The sequence below is a fragment of the Mastomys coucha genome, unplaced genomic scaffold, assembly GCF_008632895.1.
Source record: "Mastomys coucha isolate ucsf_1 unplaced genomic scaffold, UCSF_Mcou_1 pScaffold23, whole genome shotgun sequence".
In the NCBI taxonomy this organism is placed as follows: Eukaryota; Metazoa; Chordata; class Mammalia; order Rodentia; family Muridae; genus Mastomys; species Mastomys coucha.
Genome location: NW_022196906.1, coordinates 49,288,765 through 49,303,378, shown reverse-complemented (window position 1 = coordinate 49,303,378; position 14,614 = coordinate 49,288,765). Strand labels below are relative to the sequence as shown.

At 44.1% G+C, this 14,614-nt stretch overlaps 1 protein-coding gene across 1 annotated transcript in view; it reads right to left on the bottom strand.

Moving 5' to 3' along the window:
- Window positions 1-14,614, bottom strand: part of Fbxo22 (F-box protein 22) — an 18,545-nt gene extending 3,931 nt beyond the window's left edge. The window contains exons 1-5 of the mRNA XM_031345695.1: window positions 14,360-14,614; window positions 14,058-14,196; window positions 8,118-8,205; window positions 7,044-7,139; window positions 2,117-2,302 (exon numbers count right to left, since the gene is read on the bottom strand). Coding sequence (XP_031201555.1) covers window positions 2,117-2,302; window positions 7,044-7,139; window positions 8,118-8,205; window positions 14,058-14,196; window positions 14,360-14,493 — 643 coding nt within the window. The 5' untranslated portion in view covers window positions 14,494-14,614. The remainder of the gene's footprint in view (window positions 1-2,116; window positions 2,303-7,043; window positions 7,140-8,117; window positions 8,206-14,057; window positions 14,197-14,359) is intronic.

Sequence of the window (14,614 nt, the reverse complement as noted above, 5' to 3'; positions counted from 1 at the left end):
ATTAAACAGGGTGATTCCATTTAACTCAGCCACACGACTTCCAAAGCAGTAAGGCCACTCAGCCAGACTGAAGCAGGCTACATACATGAGGAGAAGGAGCCCTACAGACCCAGTGCTGGGAGACCATGCCAAGTAAGAATCAAGACTTCACCACATCAACACCAACAACTCCACGCATGCCAGCGACCTCGAGTTTATCAGATGTTACCCTGCTCTGTATCCCAGGAGCCACCCCGAGAGTTCAGTTAAACTTTATGACAGAGCTACTGTAAAGAAGACATGTGGCCTTCCTCTGCAGAGCCCACACCCACTTTCCCTAAGTGCCTCTCAACCCTATGCTGAAACTGATAAAACCTCCTTTTAATAAACTCTGACTCTACACCAGCTCATCCTGGAATTATTCTCTGTGCTGAAATCTAGGTTAGCTTTACCTGCAAGGCACAGTGTGGAGCAGTGTCTCCACCCCATTGTTGCTGACAACATAACCAATTCTGACAAATAGTCCTTCAGACTCTGCTCTGTAGGTGTGCACAGTGGAAACAGCAGTACCCCCTAGCACTCTCCATCTCAGGCCAGTTCTGAAGGGCCCACCTTCCCACAGCCGAGCCTGGCACACTGAGAAAAGACCCTTTTGTTTTGTAGAGCTAATTCTCTGAGTAGGAAAAAGCCTGTGGCAACAAGAGTCAATCTATTTTAGAAACAAGATTGTTACTTCCAGGGAAATGACTACTTTGGAACAATGACATAGCTATTCAATAGAAGTCTGGGTGAAGAGACACTGTGACACACACCCAATATGACCCATAGGTCTCCAACTTGCCTGAATAGTCTCCAAGCCTTGAGCCCCCGCAGCCCACGCCTGACTTTTTTCTAATCTAAACAATTACACTACAGGAGCAGGGTGCTTGTACCTGTGCAGCCCTCTTCGACACTGAGGCTTATGTGCAGGGCTCCCAGCTTCAGCTCTTCCTCTCCCATTTACACCGCTCGGGACAGTGGAGAAGCCATTCTCAGTGTGTATCCTTCCTCTGATGCATAAACCCAAACTTTCCTTTGCTGTTACACCATTTCTCTATGGCTGCTGTTTTAGCTGGGACAAAGCTGCTTAACTTTTCCAAACCCATTTCCTTGTCTGTAAGGCAAAACTAACTCTACAGAATAGGCACAGGTCTCAAGAGGTGACTTACATATTAGCACCGTGGAAGCAGAACAGGGACATGATCAGAGAAGATTGGGAAGTGACAGTCTGAGGGCCTCTGTGTAACAGAGGCATATGTCTTCAGGCTAGCCCATCTCCACACAGCTGTGGAGTTTGCACTAAGGAACTTTTATGAGCAGTGGTAGTTTAAGCCCAATCACTCCTCTGCAGATGTAGATGAAAAGCCTTCATACTGCCTTGCTGCCTCAGTAGCCAGTGGCCTGCTGTAACAAGTTTCTTACCAAAGCCTGACCCACTGCAATCACACTTGCTTCCTCAAACTCTGCTGTAATCTTAACTGTTCACCAAGTTCATGACTATCTGTCTTTTCTTCTAAAAACTTTTATAATAAATGTTTACTAGAAATAAAAGCTTAAGTTTTTCAGCTTTAAATAACAAAATTAAGACAAGATTATCAATAAGAGCGTACTGAAGATCAAGAACTCTTTTGAAATTCAATTATAATTAAAGGCATGCATGCACGTTTGGACCTAATTTCACATGTGTCTATAATTCTAGTTTCAGGGAATCTGATGTCCTTTTTTGCTCTCCATGGGCAGCAGACACACATAGGCTACATGCAAACAAAACTCTCATACAAGCTTATTGGCAGAATACTTTTAAAAATGTTCATCTCTAGTCATCTAGGACTTCATGGCAAATAAAATAACCTAAAGCCAATTCTACCAACCATCATCAGCCTTGTCAACAGCAGCCTAGCAGCTGCTAGCTGGCCAGAACTAAAACAGAGCAAGCTAATCAACAAAATGAGCAAGCAATAGTAGTTAACAGTATCGGTGTATGGCATGCACTGTTAAACCCATCACTCAGGAGGCAGACGCAGGAGGATCTCTGAGTTGAGTTTAAGGGTAGCCAGAACTACATAGTGAGATCCTGTCTCAAACCAAACAAATCAACCAGTAAATAACAATAACTTACCCACTTCAGTAAGTTGGTGTCTTTCGAGTGTTAAATTCTTAGAGTCCTTAATAAAATGGAAGGGCTGAATTTTTATTCCTTCAATTTGAGGGAATAATAAAGCAAAACCAGATTCTCCAATTTCTATTTCCTGAGGTCGATTGCTACCTGATCCCATTGGAGTCACTAGGGAGAAAAAGACAGTTTCATGAGGACATCTCACAGAAACTGGACTTAGTAACAGACATAATCAACCCATTATATCCTCTCAACTGCAGGTTAGGCTGTCAAACAGCTGCTCCTAGACAAATAGCTCTCTGGCAACTTTAGGGTGGCAATGCCTGCAGCACACTTTCAAGCATGTTCAGAAAGGAAGTTTTATAAAGAGAAAGTATCCAAACTGAGCAGTCGCTGCGTCCAGAGGAAGGGCCTGCATTCTTCAGAAGACTTCGTTTCAGTTCCAAGTCTAACTCTTGTTCCAGGAGATCTGCTGCCACGGACTGGGATTTCTTACGGGGTCCCTTGTTCCGCAGGACGATGGGTTCTGGCCAGGTGTGAACGGGATTCGGCTTTGACAAATAGACTAGACACGAGTGGTGTAAGGTCTGAGTGTATTTTTCAAATATGGAGTCAGGTTTATATAGTGGATACAGAAGGGTTTGAAAGAGTCAGGTGGTACAACAGTCAAGATACATCAAAACAAGGTGCAGGTACATCGCCCTTCATTAGGAACACAATGAGTCAGCAGCAAAGTATGTACACGTTAATTTAGCAGGAACTAAACAGGGATTACAATCTGAAAAGAAAGCTAGCTCTGACTAAGGTGACCTTGGTTTAGAACCCAGGTGCGTATAGTTTCTCTTCAGTTTGTTGTTTTGGTTACAGACTGGGTGGGCCTAAGTAAGTTCCTCAACTATGCGATTTCTGGGCTAGTGGAGGTTAGCCCCAGGGAACACTTGTTAAGCTAGTTCCTAGGAGTGATTCAGCTGCAAATCTAATATGGCCTGCCTTATGTTGCCTAAGAATGAGGATTTCACCTGATCTTGCCCTGGGATAGTTCTCTCATTCTGTAAGCGTTAATGCCCTACCCACAATGCTGGAGGCAATTAGTTTGAATAGCTTAACATTCCAAGCCAGGGTTTGACTAGGACCTTGGAACATTGGTGAAGGTCAGAGAGCACTGTCCGAATTTTCTCTTACTAGCTGTAAAGAAATGATATCTTGGTGAGCTCCTAGCACACAAGTACGAGGACATAACTGGGCTACCTCTGAGTTTGGGGTGCCAGGTGACAATGCGGAGGCAGGAGACTGACTTTCCTTGAAGTTTACGCCTCAAATACTGCCATCACGCAAAGTGTACGTGGCAATCTGCTACCCTCTTGTGGTGTCCATGAGCACCAGGCATGCATGTAGTGCATAGAGATACAAGCAGGCAAAGTGCCATAAATCTTTAAGTCTTAAGTTTCTTAAAAACTCAAACCAGGGTGGGCTGGGGGATATTCAAAATTAAAAAAAATGCAGAAGACAAATTCTACATGAAATACTGTGAGCTTAAAACATGAAAGAAAAGTGCAAGTTTATGATAAGGCTTGTGATGGTGTCTTGGTGGTTAACCTGACAGGATTTAGAACCCATTGACTCTGGGCACTCTGTGAGAGATCTAGATTAGATTTGGATGAGACAGACCTTGAACTTGGGCAGCACTATTACAGAGCCTGGAGTCCACAGCAAAGCTGGAGCAGTCACGCTGGGCTCCTTCAGTACGGACAGTGGGACCAGCTTTCTCAAGCCTCTCACATGACTCCCTACAAGGATGCACCCTGGAACTGTGAACTAAGCAAGTTCCCCACCCAGACAGTGTTTGCCAAGTATTCTGTTGCAACAGCAAATGAGCTACTTTGCTACAAAGCCTAGAAGGGAAACCTAAATAGTGTCTAACTGTGTAAGAAGATGCAGGACATTCAAATTAAAACTATAGGAGAGTGAGCCAGCCTCGTCATAAGTCAACACACAAATACCCAGTAAGCACACAAAAGGTTGAATAACGCAGCTGGTCAGAGAGATTCCAAGAAAATACTCAAAGGAGTACCTATCTTCATACCTACTAGCCAGGCTATTACACAAGCTGTGACCAGAGTAGCAAGGATGCGTAGCAACTGCAACTGGCAGACTTTGCTCACTGAATACACCATGGTAGAAATTTGGAAAACTAGCAGTTTCTTTTTGAGTTAAATATATTATCAGTGCTAAAAAACGAGCAAGTTCACTTCTTAAGTTTCAGAGAAACTTACACAAAAGTAACATCCTCCTTCATGATACCTAGAACCAGAAACCTAGTCTATGAAAAGCAGAATGGGAAATAAATCTTGTCCCTTATATCACAGAATGACTCAAAATGCTTAAATGAAGGGTTGGGGACATGGCTTAGTTTGGTAAAGTTTGCTGTATAGGCATTGAAGGGCTGGAAAATTTTAGAATTTTAAAATAAGAGCATTTATTAGAAATGTATCAGTAGGAATGTATAATGTATAACCTTTACCTAAAAGGGCATGGAAAACCTCTGTAAGGAGCCAAGAACGTAGGCCTGCTAGTTCCAGAAAACAGTCCCTCTACAAAGGCAGACATCTAGGTGTTTCTAGGGAGCGGTCAATCACAAAGTAAATGATAATGGCAATGACCCTGACTCCTGACTAACGCATGGGTTGGGTCCCTCTGAAATTTTCCACTGTTTTTATATTTCCTTGGTAACCCCCTCACCCCCCTAGTTTGTTGTTTTTCCCTTTAAATACCCCTCACTTCTTGTGCTCAGGGTCAAGTTCGCCCCTTTGAGGGTTACGAACTTGTCCCCAGTGTACTGGCTTCCCCCCTCCCCCCAATAAACCTCAAGCTGTTGCATCAACATCGGTCTCTTGGGAGTCTTTGGGTGGCCGTGTTCTCCCGGGATCTGAGAGAGGGTCTCCCCTCGTGGGGGTCTTTTAGCATGAAGACCAGAGTCTGGAAGTCCTCCCCACACCTAACCCCAAACAAGCAAAAGTCAGGCAATGGAGGAAGCAGAAAAGGGAAACAGCTAGAACAGCAAGCCCAAGATCAGTGAGAGGCCCTGAGTCAAAAGAACTGAAGATACTTGATAACCTCTGATCTCCTCATGCACAGACAGACACTCACTCATGGGCACCACACACATTTTAAAAGAACTGAAGATACTTGACAACCTCTGATCTCCTCATGCATGCACAGACACTCACTCATGGGCACCCACACATTTTAAAAGAATTACTGGCAATTTTAACATAAATGAATCTCAAACCCATGTTTACTTATGTTGAGTGCAAGAGCTAAAGCACAAAAAGGACAACCATCTGATACAGACAGTCCAGACTAACCTCACGGAAGAGTTCTGGGAGGCTGTCAAGAAAGAACAAAGAAACTACTAAGGCCCAAGTGACACCAGGACCAAAGCTATTTTTATAAAAGGAAGCAATTAACTGGGGGCTTGTTTATAGCCCATCCCCAATGACAAACTTCCTCTAACAAGACTAGACCTTGTAATCCTTTCAAACAGTTCCCTCTCCCAGGGGTCCAAGCATTCCAGGATGCCACGGGGCCATTCTTATTGAGATCAACACAAACAGAAAGGAAAGGGACTAGCAAACCGCAGAGGCCACCCAGGCTGGAGTGGATGGAATGGGATTTGATATTTAGTCCCTAACATAAGATCATGAGGACTTAGAGCAACACAAACTCAAAGCTGCTTCAGGACAGGGCAGCAACAAAGGGAAGGCTGCAACTGCCACCCACTCACCAGGGACACAGGCCTGCCACCAGAGGCTGGCCCTTTCTTTCCTGCCCCCATTCCTGTAACAGAAAACTTAAAAAGGAGGAAGTCGACTGTGTCTAGGAAAGCCACAGTGGATGTAATGGACAGACTAAGATGTGAGGATTGAGAGCTACTTTATCAGTAGCCAGGAATCATCCAACAGTAACCAGTAATGATAAAAAGGCTACGGGGCCCTTAATGCCAATCCTAACCCTGCCCAGTCATTGCTTTATTATTGTGTGAGCAGCTAAGGCAGCCCTATTCATCTGCAAGCACTTGGAGCCCTTTGTGTTTCACTGCACAAGACTCAGAAATGCAAACAAAATGTTTCAGGTTACTTGTGTGGGGACCCAGGGGTGGTGAGGATCTTCAAGCTTGTGCAGCAGGCACTTCACCAAGCTCTGTTTAAAGCCCCAGAAAATAGCAATAGCTAACTAACATCTTCTTGCTGCATGGTTTGTTTTAAATGCCACAGATATGTTATGTCACTATATCTTCACAGTCCTCCAAAGACACAATTCACTGATGAACAAACTGAAGCCTCATAGATGTCGGTAAGCTGTCCAAAGTAACATAGGTGCACTAAGTGGAACAGCTGAAATCCTAATCCGTGTGTCTTAACTACTGCGCCATCCCTGCATCAACAGGAAATAATACAAACACTAACAGCAAACATGTGCCATGCTGGCAACATGCAGAAAAACAAGCCTTGAGGTAAGGCCCACAAACCTGTCACTCTCAGGCGCTCCTACCTGCGAGAAACGAGTAACAAGAGTGGGAGAGCTGAGCAGACTGGACTGGCTGCAGGTCTCTCCTAATCTGGGGTAGGCAGAATGAGATCCTTCCTCCCTGTGACTGGCTGAGAGAAGACAGAGATTACACTTTGCTCTCAGGCAGCCTCAACGATCTGCCCTGCACCCCCAGCCTCACAGCCTGCTTTATTGTTAAATATAGTGTTGTTTAAGTACAAGGTAACACATATCAAGATGACTCGTGCTATTGTTTTAGGTGACCTGAAATGTAAATGTACATTCAGCTATAAATACCTCACCAATCCATGGGACCCCACATCAAACCAAGGCAAGAAATGAACTGTTTAGTTTCTCTCACCTACAATTCCCGGGGTCACAATCCCAAGGATTTGGCACTGTTTGGGGAAAAGCTTCTCCAGGGCACATGCTGTCTCCATAGTAGTTCTCTTCCTTGCTGTAACGATACAGTCGTACAACTGTTAAATACTATGCAGCTTCTATGTGAAATCTGACAATGCTAAAAAAAACCAAAACTATATTTAACAATAAAACGGGCTATGAGGCTGAGGATGTAGGTCAGTTGGTAGAATGCATGCCAGAAGCCCCAGGTTCAATCATCTGCCACAGCACTGTATATAAACCCTGAGCAGGTGCATGCTGTGATCCTAGCTCTGTAACATGGAGGCAGGAGGATCAGGAGGAGTTCAGGGCCATCCTTGGCTGTACAGTGAGTTTTGAGGCTGGCCTGGGACACGTGACCTCGTCTTAAAGAAAAAGAAAAAACAATGGATGGATAGATGGGTGGGTGGGTGGATGGATAGTTAGATGCGGGGGTTGTCACCATTTACAGGTACCTCTTTTTTTCAAATTCTAGCCCAAACCTTGGCCACCACCACTTTTGCCCTAAAGGCATCAGATCTGGCTCAGCACTGAGTCTGAGAGGTGCTATTTACTGGGCCCCTCCTCCGTTCAACTGATTTCATAGCATAACTACTACTTGATTCCTGTCAGTTAGATTCAAGACAGACAATGTCCAAATCAAAGACTGGGCTGCAGGGCCCATCTTGGATTCTTGGTCTGTATTTCCCCTTAGCAAGCCAAGAATGCATAGTGTCTGTAAAAAGCTTTGGTAGTCAAACCTTGCAGTGCTACTTTATACAGGCTTGGATAACCAAAGGCAGGCTCTTGTTTTAATAGAGACAAGCACACCTGGAGGATTAAAGTATTTAAAAACAAGGAAAGCATCTTTCTGAAAAACTTCATTCCACCCATCTAATTGTACCATTAGGTTAGACATCAATCTGCAGCAGACACAGGCATGCGTGTAGGAGCAGTGCCCAAAAGTCTCAGAAGGCTTGCTCTCAAGACTAGGACAATGTCAAAAACAGAAACAAACAATAGCAAAACAGCTAATTCTTGTCTCCATAGCTACCTCTTTTATGGCCACGACACTCTTCCAGGCTGATGAAAGTTTCAGAATCTGCCATGTAAAGAACTGTCTGTGGTAAGATTCGAACATTCTGCAAAGAAAAAAAGAATGGTATCCTGTGAGACTATGCTTGCCTCTGTGTTCCCAGGCACCCCAGTCCGAGGCGACTGAACCCCCTCCACCCTGAGCCCCCCCCCCCATGTCTCACCTGTTGCTCCAACTCTTGTCAGCACCTACTATTTTGTTTTTTTTGTGTCAGACTAATCTCAGGTCTTAAGTTCATTTTCATAAAGCTCATTCAATCTTTTAGAACAGACATCACAGTAAGAAGCATCTCATCAGAGGTTGGGCACATAGGCTGCACCCCTCTTGGTGGCCTGTACCATCCCCCAGCTCAGTATTTCAGACCTGCTCACAATGGTACAAACAAGTTCCCCTGCTGCCTTAAAAGGTTAAGGTACCTCAGAGCAAACCTCTCACCCTTTGCATCTGCCCTCCATCTGGCATCCTTTACAGCCCTGCCTGCCATTCTTGTTTGTATAGTCTCAACTCTGAGCAGGGCTTCCCTCAGACTGCTAAGGCCTCAGACTTCCTAAGCCTCACGTGGTAGACAGGTATCGAAGACTGAACTAAACGAAAGGAGAGACTTTCCAAGTTTTTCTATAGGAATGGAATAAAGAGCAGCACAACATCACTGCCTTGTAACCTGGGGAGATGTAGATGCTTCAGAGAGGTTCTAGATAAACTCATGAAAAACACTGAACAGTACACAGTGTGGGGTAGGTTAAACCTATGGATACAAATCCTTTTTTTTGTTGTTTTGTTTTGTGTTTTTTCGAGACAGGGTTTCTCTGTGTAGTCCTGGCTGTCCTCGAACTCAGAAGTCTGCCTGCCTCTGCCTCCCAAGTGCTGGGATTAAAGGCGTGCGCCGCCACCACCCAGCACAAATTCTTGATCTCACCTGGCATTTCTAAAAGCCTGACTAGTTGCCACACTTTAAACTTTAACATATTTCCCAATCCTTTTGATAAAACTACAGAAACACTCAGACTGCTTGCGTTTCAGTTATGGCTAGGCAGACCTGTCAGTACCTAACAGCCAATAGACTCTCTTGGGCATCTTTCTGATGTTGAGTTAGTTCTGTCTGTAATGCCTGCTGAGCAAAGGAGTCAGGACCTGGTCCTGCCTCTGCCATCAATAGCAGGTAACTTTCACAAAGCAGGTATCTAATTTCTTGAGCTTCCTATATTTAAACAAACATACAAGCTTTATCTCTAATTCTCACTAGAAACTGACTATTACAAGCCTCAAAATGAGACATTCAATGTAGCATAAGGCAGCTAGGACTATATTCAAAGTTAAAAATGGAAAGCTGTCTTATAAAAGTTTAAAATATTTCTAATAGGAAGTTAAGCAACTTTCCTTATATCTATTAAAACACTCAATCCACAAGATGATCTGGAAAACAGAGAAAACAGTATGACTTAGTCGCTATGTTTCTGTCTCACCATGAGTTTATTTAAGGCTATCTGAACTTAACAGTCATATCACAAGAGTTCTTAACACCCACTGAAAATATATAGTCTTAAACTATAAGTAACATGTTATGCCACACACACTTTGCGTGATAGCAGTTTAGGAGGCAAAAGCTTCAAGGAAGCCGTCTCCTGCAACCCCTAACTCAGAGGTAACCCAGATATGTCTTTGCTATAGTCTCGAGTGCTAGGTGAGCAGAGTGTGTGTGTGTGAGAAACAGTGTGCAGCAGTGAGACTCTACCCTCCTGGCTGGCTCACCTGCAGTCCTCGGGACTCCAGCCGGGCCGGGGTGAGGGGTGGGGGGTGGGGGTGGGGGTTCACAGCACCAGTCCACAAGAGATGGCTGCTGTTTTAGACCCAGTGTGTTTTAGATGGCCTCAGATATACCTCAACCACTGAGCTGCCAGATTTTTCATTTCTCCTTTGTAATGACTGTAAAAGTCTGATGCCATTTTTGAGAAATACAATCAAATCCAGCACTTCCTTATGCTGTGTCTGCTATCATTTCTTCGCTGACGCCGACCTGTACCAGGACCTTGTTTCCCCAGCGGGTTGAGGGAGGCCCAGACTGGCCAGCCCGTGGCAATGTTATAAGAGTCATCTTTTTGCCACTTAACCCTTACAAGAACCTTTTAAGGGTACAAGAGAATTACTGTTCTTCCTTTTCAATTTGTGGAAATAGAACTCAAGGCTTGGAGAGGTCAAAGCCACATACATTGCTAGCTTAAGCCAAAATTTGTGTTAACATCTAAGACTCTGTCTATAACAGCCACTACCACATGCAGAATAATTAATGCCTGCTGCAGTAAAAAGATGAAAACAGGATGTGTAAAGCATTAAAAAAAATAATAATAACATGGATTCTATTTCCCATAGAAAACTTTCACTAACATTCTAGCTTATTTATGACCCTTCCTTTATGTTAATCTAGACTACACTAATATAATTTAATAATATATTTCTCAAATTTATCAACGTTTAAAAATTTTTATATGCCATGTGGATATGCCCTCAGAAACCAGTTGATAGTTATAGGCAGCTGTGATGCCTAATGTGGGTGCTGGGAATGAACTTGGATCTGCCTAATGTGGGTGCTGGGAATGAACTTGGATCTTCTATCCTAACCACTACGCTATTTCTCCAGTCCCTTTATCAAGATTTTCTTATCACTGAAGGTACTTTGTGATTTATAATTTAATGATTTATTTTACCAAACAGCAGATTTTTAAGCTTCCTCACTGTACATGATACTCCAATAATGGACTGTGGGTTCTGAACAATGTATCAGAGAGAAACAGTACTCCAACAGGCAAGAGGGATGCTAGCATGGAAAAAAGACCACGCTCGGGACTAGTACATTAAAAATAAGAACCAGGGCCTAGAGAGATGGCTCAGCATTTCAGAGGACAAAGTTCATACAGCCCACAATTAGCTCTAAGGAATCCAATGCATTCTTCTGGTCTCGACAGGCATGTGCACACGTATAAATATTCAGATACATGACAGACAGATACAGACATACAGACAGACACACAGGCACACACACGCATGCATGTACATACATATACACACACTAAAAGCCAGGTTTCCTAGACCCCTGGGAGCTCTCAGAGACTGAGCCACCAACCAATGAACATACACAGGCTGGAACAAGGACCCCTGTATACATATAGCAGACACGCAGCTCAGTCTCCATGGTTATCTTGTCTGGCCTCAGGGAGAAAGGAAATGCCTAATCTGACAGACTAGATGTGTATGTGGGGTGGGAAGGTATGGAGGGGCACCCTCTCAGATGAGAAGGGGGAGGGACTCTGAGCCAAGTTTCCCGCTGATTGTAAGGGAGGTATAAACATGAAGACAGAGGAAGTGAGGCAAAATCTAATGTTGGATTGGATATACATAAGGCAATTCATGAGTTCCTATGTACTGGTAGAAATACAGCTCCAATCTCATAAGTATGCACTGACCCCCACACAGTTTGACCAGATATTGCTCAGATTCCACTTTAAGGAGGTAGATTGTTGACAGGGAAAGTGCTTGACAGGGAAAGGCCTTAGCATTGTTGGGACATTACAGGATCCCATGGATATCAAAGTGAAGTATCAGCTGTCAGATTCTTTACCAGTCTCCAAAGGATTTGCTTATAATGTCTAAAAAAGTTTTTCATTTTCTCATCTCAAACCCATTAAATATGGGTGAAACAAATCATTCATTTACCTCTGACCTTTTAGAAAAAAATGTTCTGTTGAAATACTGTATGTAGTAGGCTCAGTCTGAGTTTGTGTGGACTATGCTTTAGTGTATTTGTAAATGATGAACTTGGAATCTGAAATTAAACTTTTTATTTGTGATTTTCTAAAAAAACAAAAACAAAAAACTAGCTCCAGATACACATTAAAGTCAGTCATCTCTCTCCTAATTCAATAATTCAATGTGGCTATTTTTTTTAAAATGGGGGAGGGGCTGAATCTGTACTGTACTATATTTACAAGTTTTTTGGCTTTATTTCCTAATATTGTCTACATTTACTTTATATAAGGTATAAATAATCTAGAGATTTGAATTTAAATATGGTGGGCTATATAGGCTAACAGAAATACCATACCACTTTATAAGGGACTTGAGCAGCTATGGACTTCAATATGGGGCAACTACTACCCTGACAATAATAAAGAACAACTACATATGCAGAATGTACACATATTCCTGCCTGGGCTAGAGGCAGCAAACCCTTAAAACAGCAGTGAGCAGACTTACACAGTACTGACCGTAGATTCTAAATTAAATACCATTCTCCACTAAAAGAAACCAAGACTACTAGTGAAACTAACTTTACTTTTATTAGTGAAACTAACTAGTGAAACTAAATTTCTTGAATGAAGCAGGTGAAATACAAGCTGAAGACATTTGGTGCCAAAGGAAAGGTCATCCCTAAGAGGCAATAAAACTGGCTTGAAAGCTCTCTAGCCACATACAGATGGTGTGAATGCCAAAAAAGATTCTAACAGTAACAGATACATCTCTAAACAAGAGACCAAGAGTATGTGAGTGCTGTGTGAACAAACTGAAAGAGAATGAAAAGTAAATTTCAAAGTTTCTACATACAAATACTAACTCCAACAGGACAGAGAATTCAAAGGCAGAAGCTTCTGACAGACAAGAAACTTAAGGTAATGGGATAAAAAAAATCTACTAAATCACAGCCACACTCAACTTGTGGATGGTCTAGAAAGGCAAGTCAGAGGAGCATACAAACAAAGAAATGTGCCTTTCAGTCAGTCACTGGGAACCCAATCCAATCCTTTTGCTCTCAAGAAAAGCACTGGGACAAAACCTGACGGGAAACCTGAAGGCTAGATGGTAGAGTGTTTGCAGTCTCCTTCTGAAGGATGTATTTGTTTTGTTAACAGCTTTTATTTGGTACTCAGATTATCTCCAATTTGACTAGTGACACCCCACTTCAGGGCACCTTCAGATGGCTCTTCAGTAATGTGTTCTTTGTTTCGTTTCTGTCATTGTGATAAAGACTATTATGGAACTCGATCTGGGGAGTAAAGGGTCCCTGGCACAAGCCAGGGCAGAAACTGAAGCAGAAGTCATAGTAGAGTGTGGCTTACTGGACTGTTCTCTGCAGCTTGCTCAGTTTGTTTTCTTATAAACTCTAGGACCACCAGTTAGGGGGCTGTGTAGCCTACAGTGTGCACCAAACATTAATCAAGAAAGTGCCCTACTGACTTGCCTACAGACCAGTCTTTGGCAGGCACTTACTTGAGTTCCATCTTTCTAGATCAAGTTGAAAACCAAAACCAAACAAAAAATAAAACCCTCTAACCAACACATACATCAATGATAATTTCCCAATTTGAAGGCTATGTTGTGGTTAAGTAGAATATTCCTATTTGCCCATTACACATACTAAGCGATAACAGAGCATCAAATTGGCAATTTCCTCACAAGGGCCCCTGCCACTCTGTGAGATACTGGAGATTCACCATCTATCAGCTCTATAATCTGCCTTCACCTCCCTGAACACTGACTCTCCTGGATCCAGGGACAAAAATGAGAAAAGGGCCGTGGTTTAAGTATTTAGGTAGAAGTTTTAGTTCTTCCAGTTCTGGAGTGTGACCCTGGGCAAGCAATATCCAGTGCCTTCACTGCAAAACAGAGGCAAATTTAAGGAAGGCTCTGTAGGGCGTTTTAATAGTGGATACCTGGATACTTCAATTGCCCGACATCTAATAATGAATAAACCGCAGCACTCACTTACAAAAGCCAGAATACGAGCAAAGGTTCCCGGAGTTAACAAAAGCAAGGACATGTATCAAAAACGTTATTTTTAAAAAAAAGTTCTCAAAGGTGGCCCACCGGCCCTGCGAGTGACTGTCCACGGCACAACTCCTTACTTGCCTCAAGCGCCTCAGCTACCACGCGGACTAAGCAATGTCCCTCGAGGTGGCCCGCCTCCGCCACACCCGCGGAGATCCAGGTCACGCTGCGATGGGTCCGCAGCACTCTGCGCACACACTCCCTCCACAGGCGGCATACTCTGGGGACGCAAAAGCACAAAGGGTTGCCGCCGGGCGGCCCGTTCCCATCGTCCGCAGCCTCGCATCACCAGCCAAGCACTCGGACACCCGGGCAGGAGTCCCGCAGAGGCGAACCCGCCACCCTCCGGGACGAAGGTCTCCTCCCGCCCCATTCGCCCTCACCCGGCTACCCGAAGCAGAGCTTTGGCTGGCAGGAAGGTAAACACACGCTCCACCACCTCCGCAAGGTTACTCAGCACGTAGGTGCTTCGTGGATCTGTGGAGGAGGAGCCGCCGCCGCCGCCTGCCGGCTCCATTCCTCGCCTACCGGCCCGAAAGCCCTACGGAGGCTCGCAAGGCAGCCGAGCGGCCGGCGAACCACCGACAGCTCCAGCTCACTGAGCAAGCGCGCGCCACTTCCGGCGGGCCTCTTCCGGC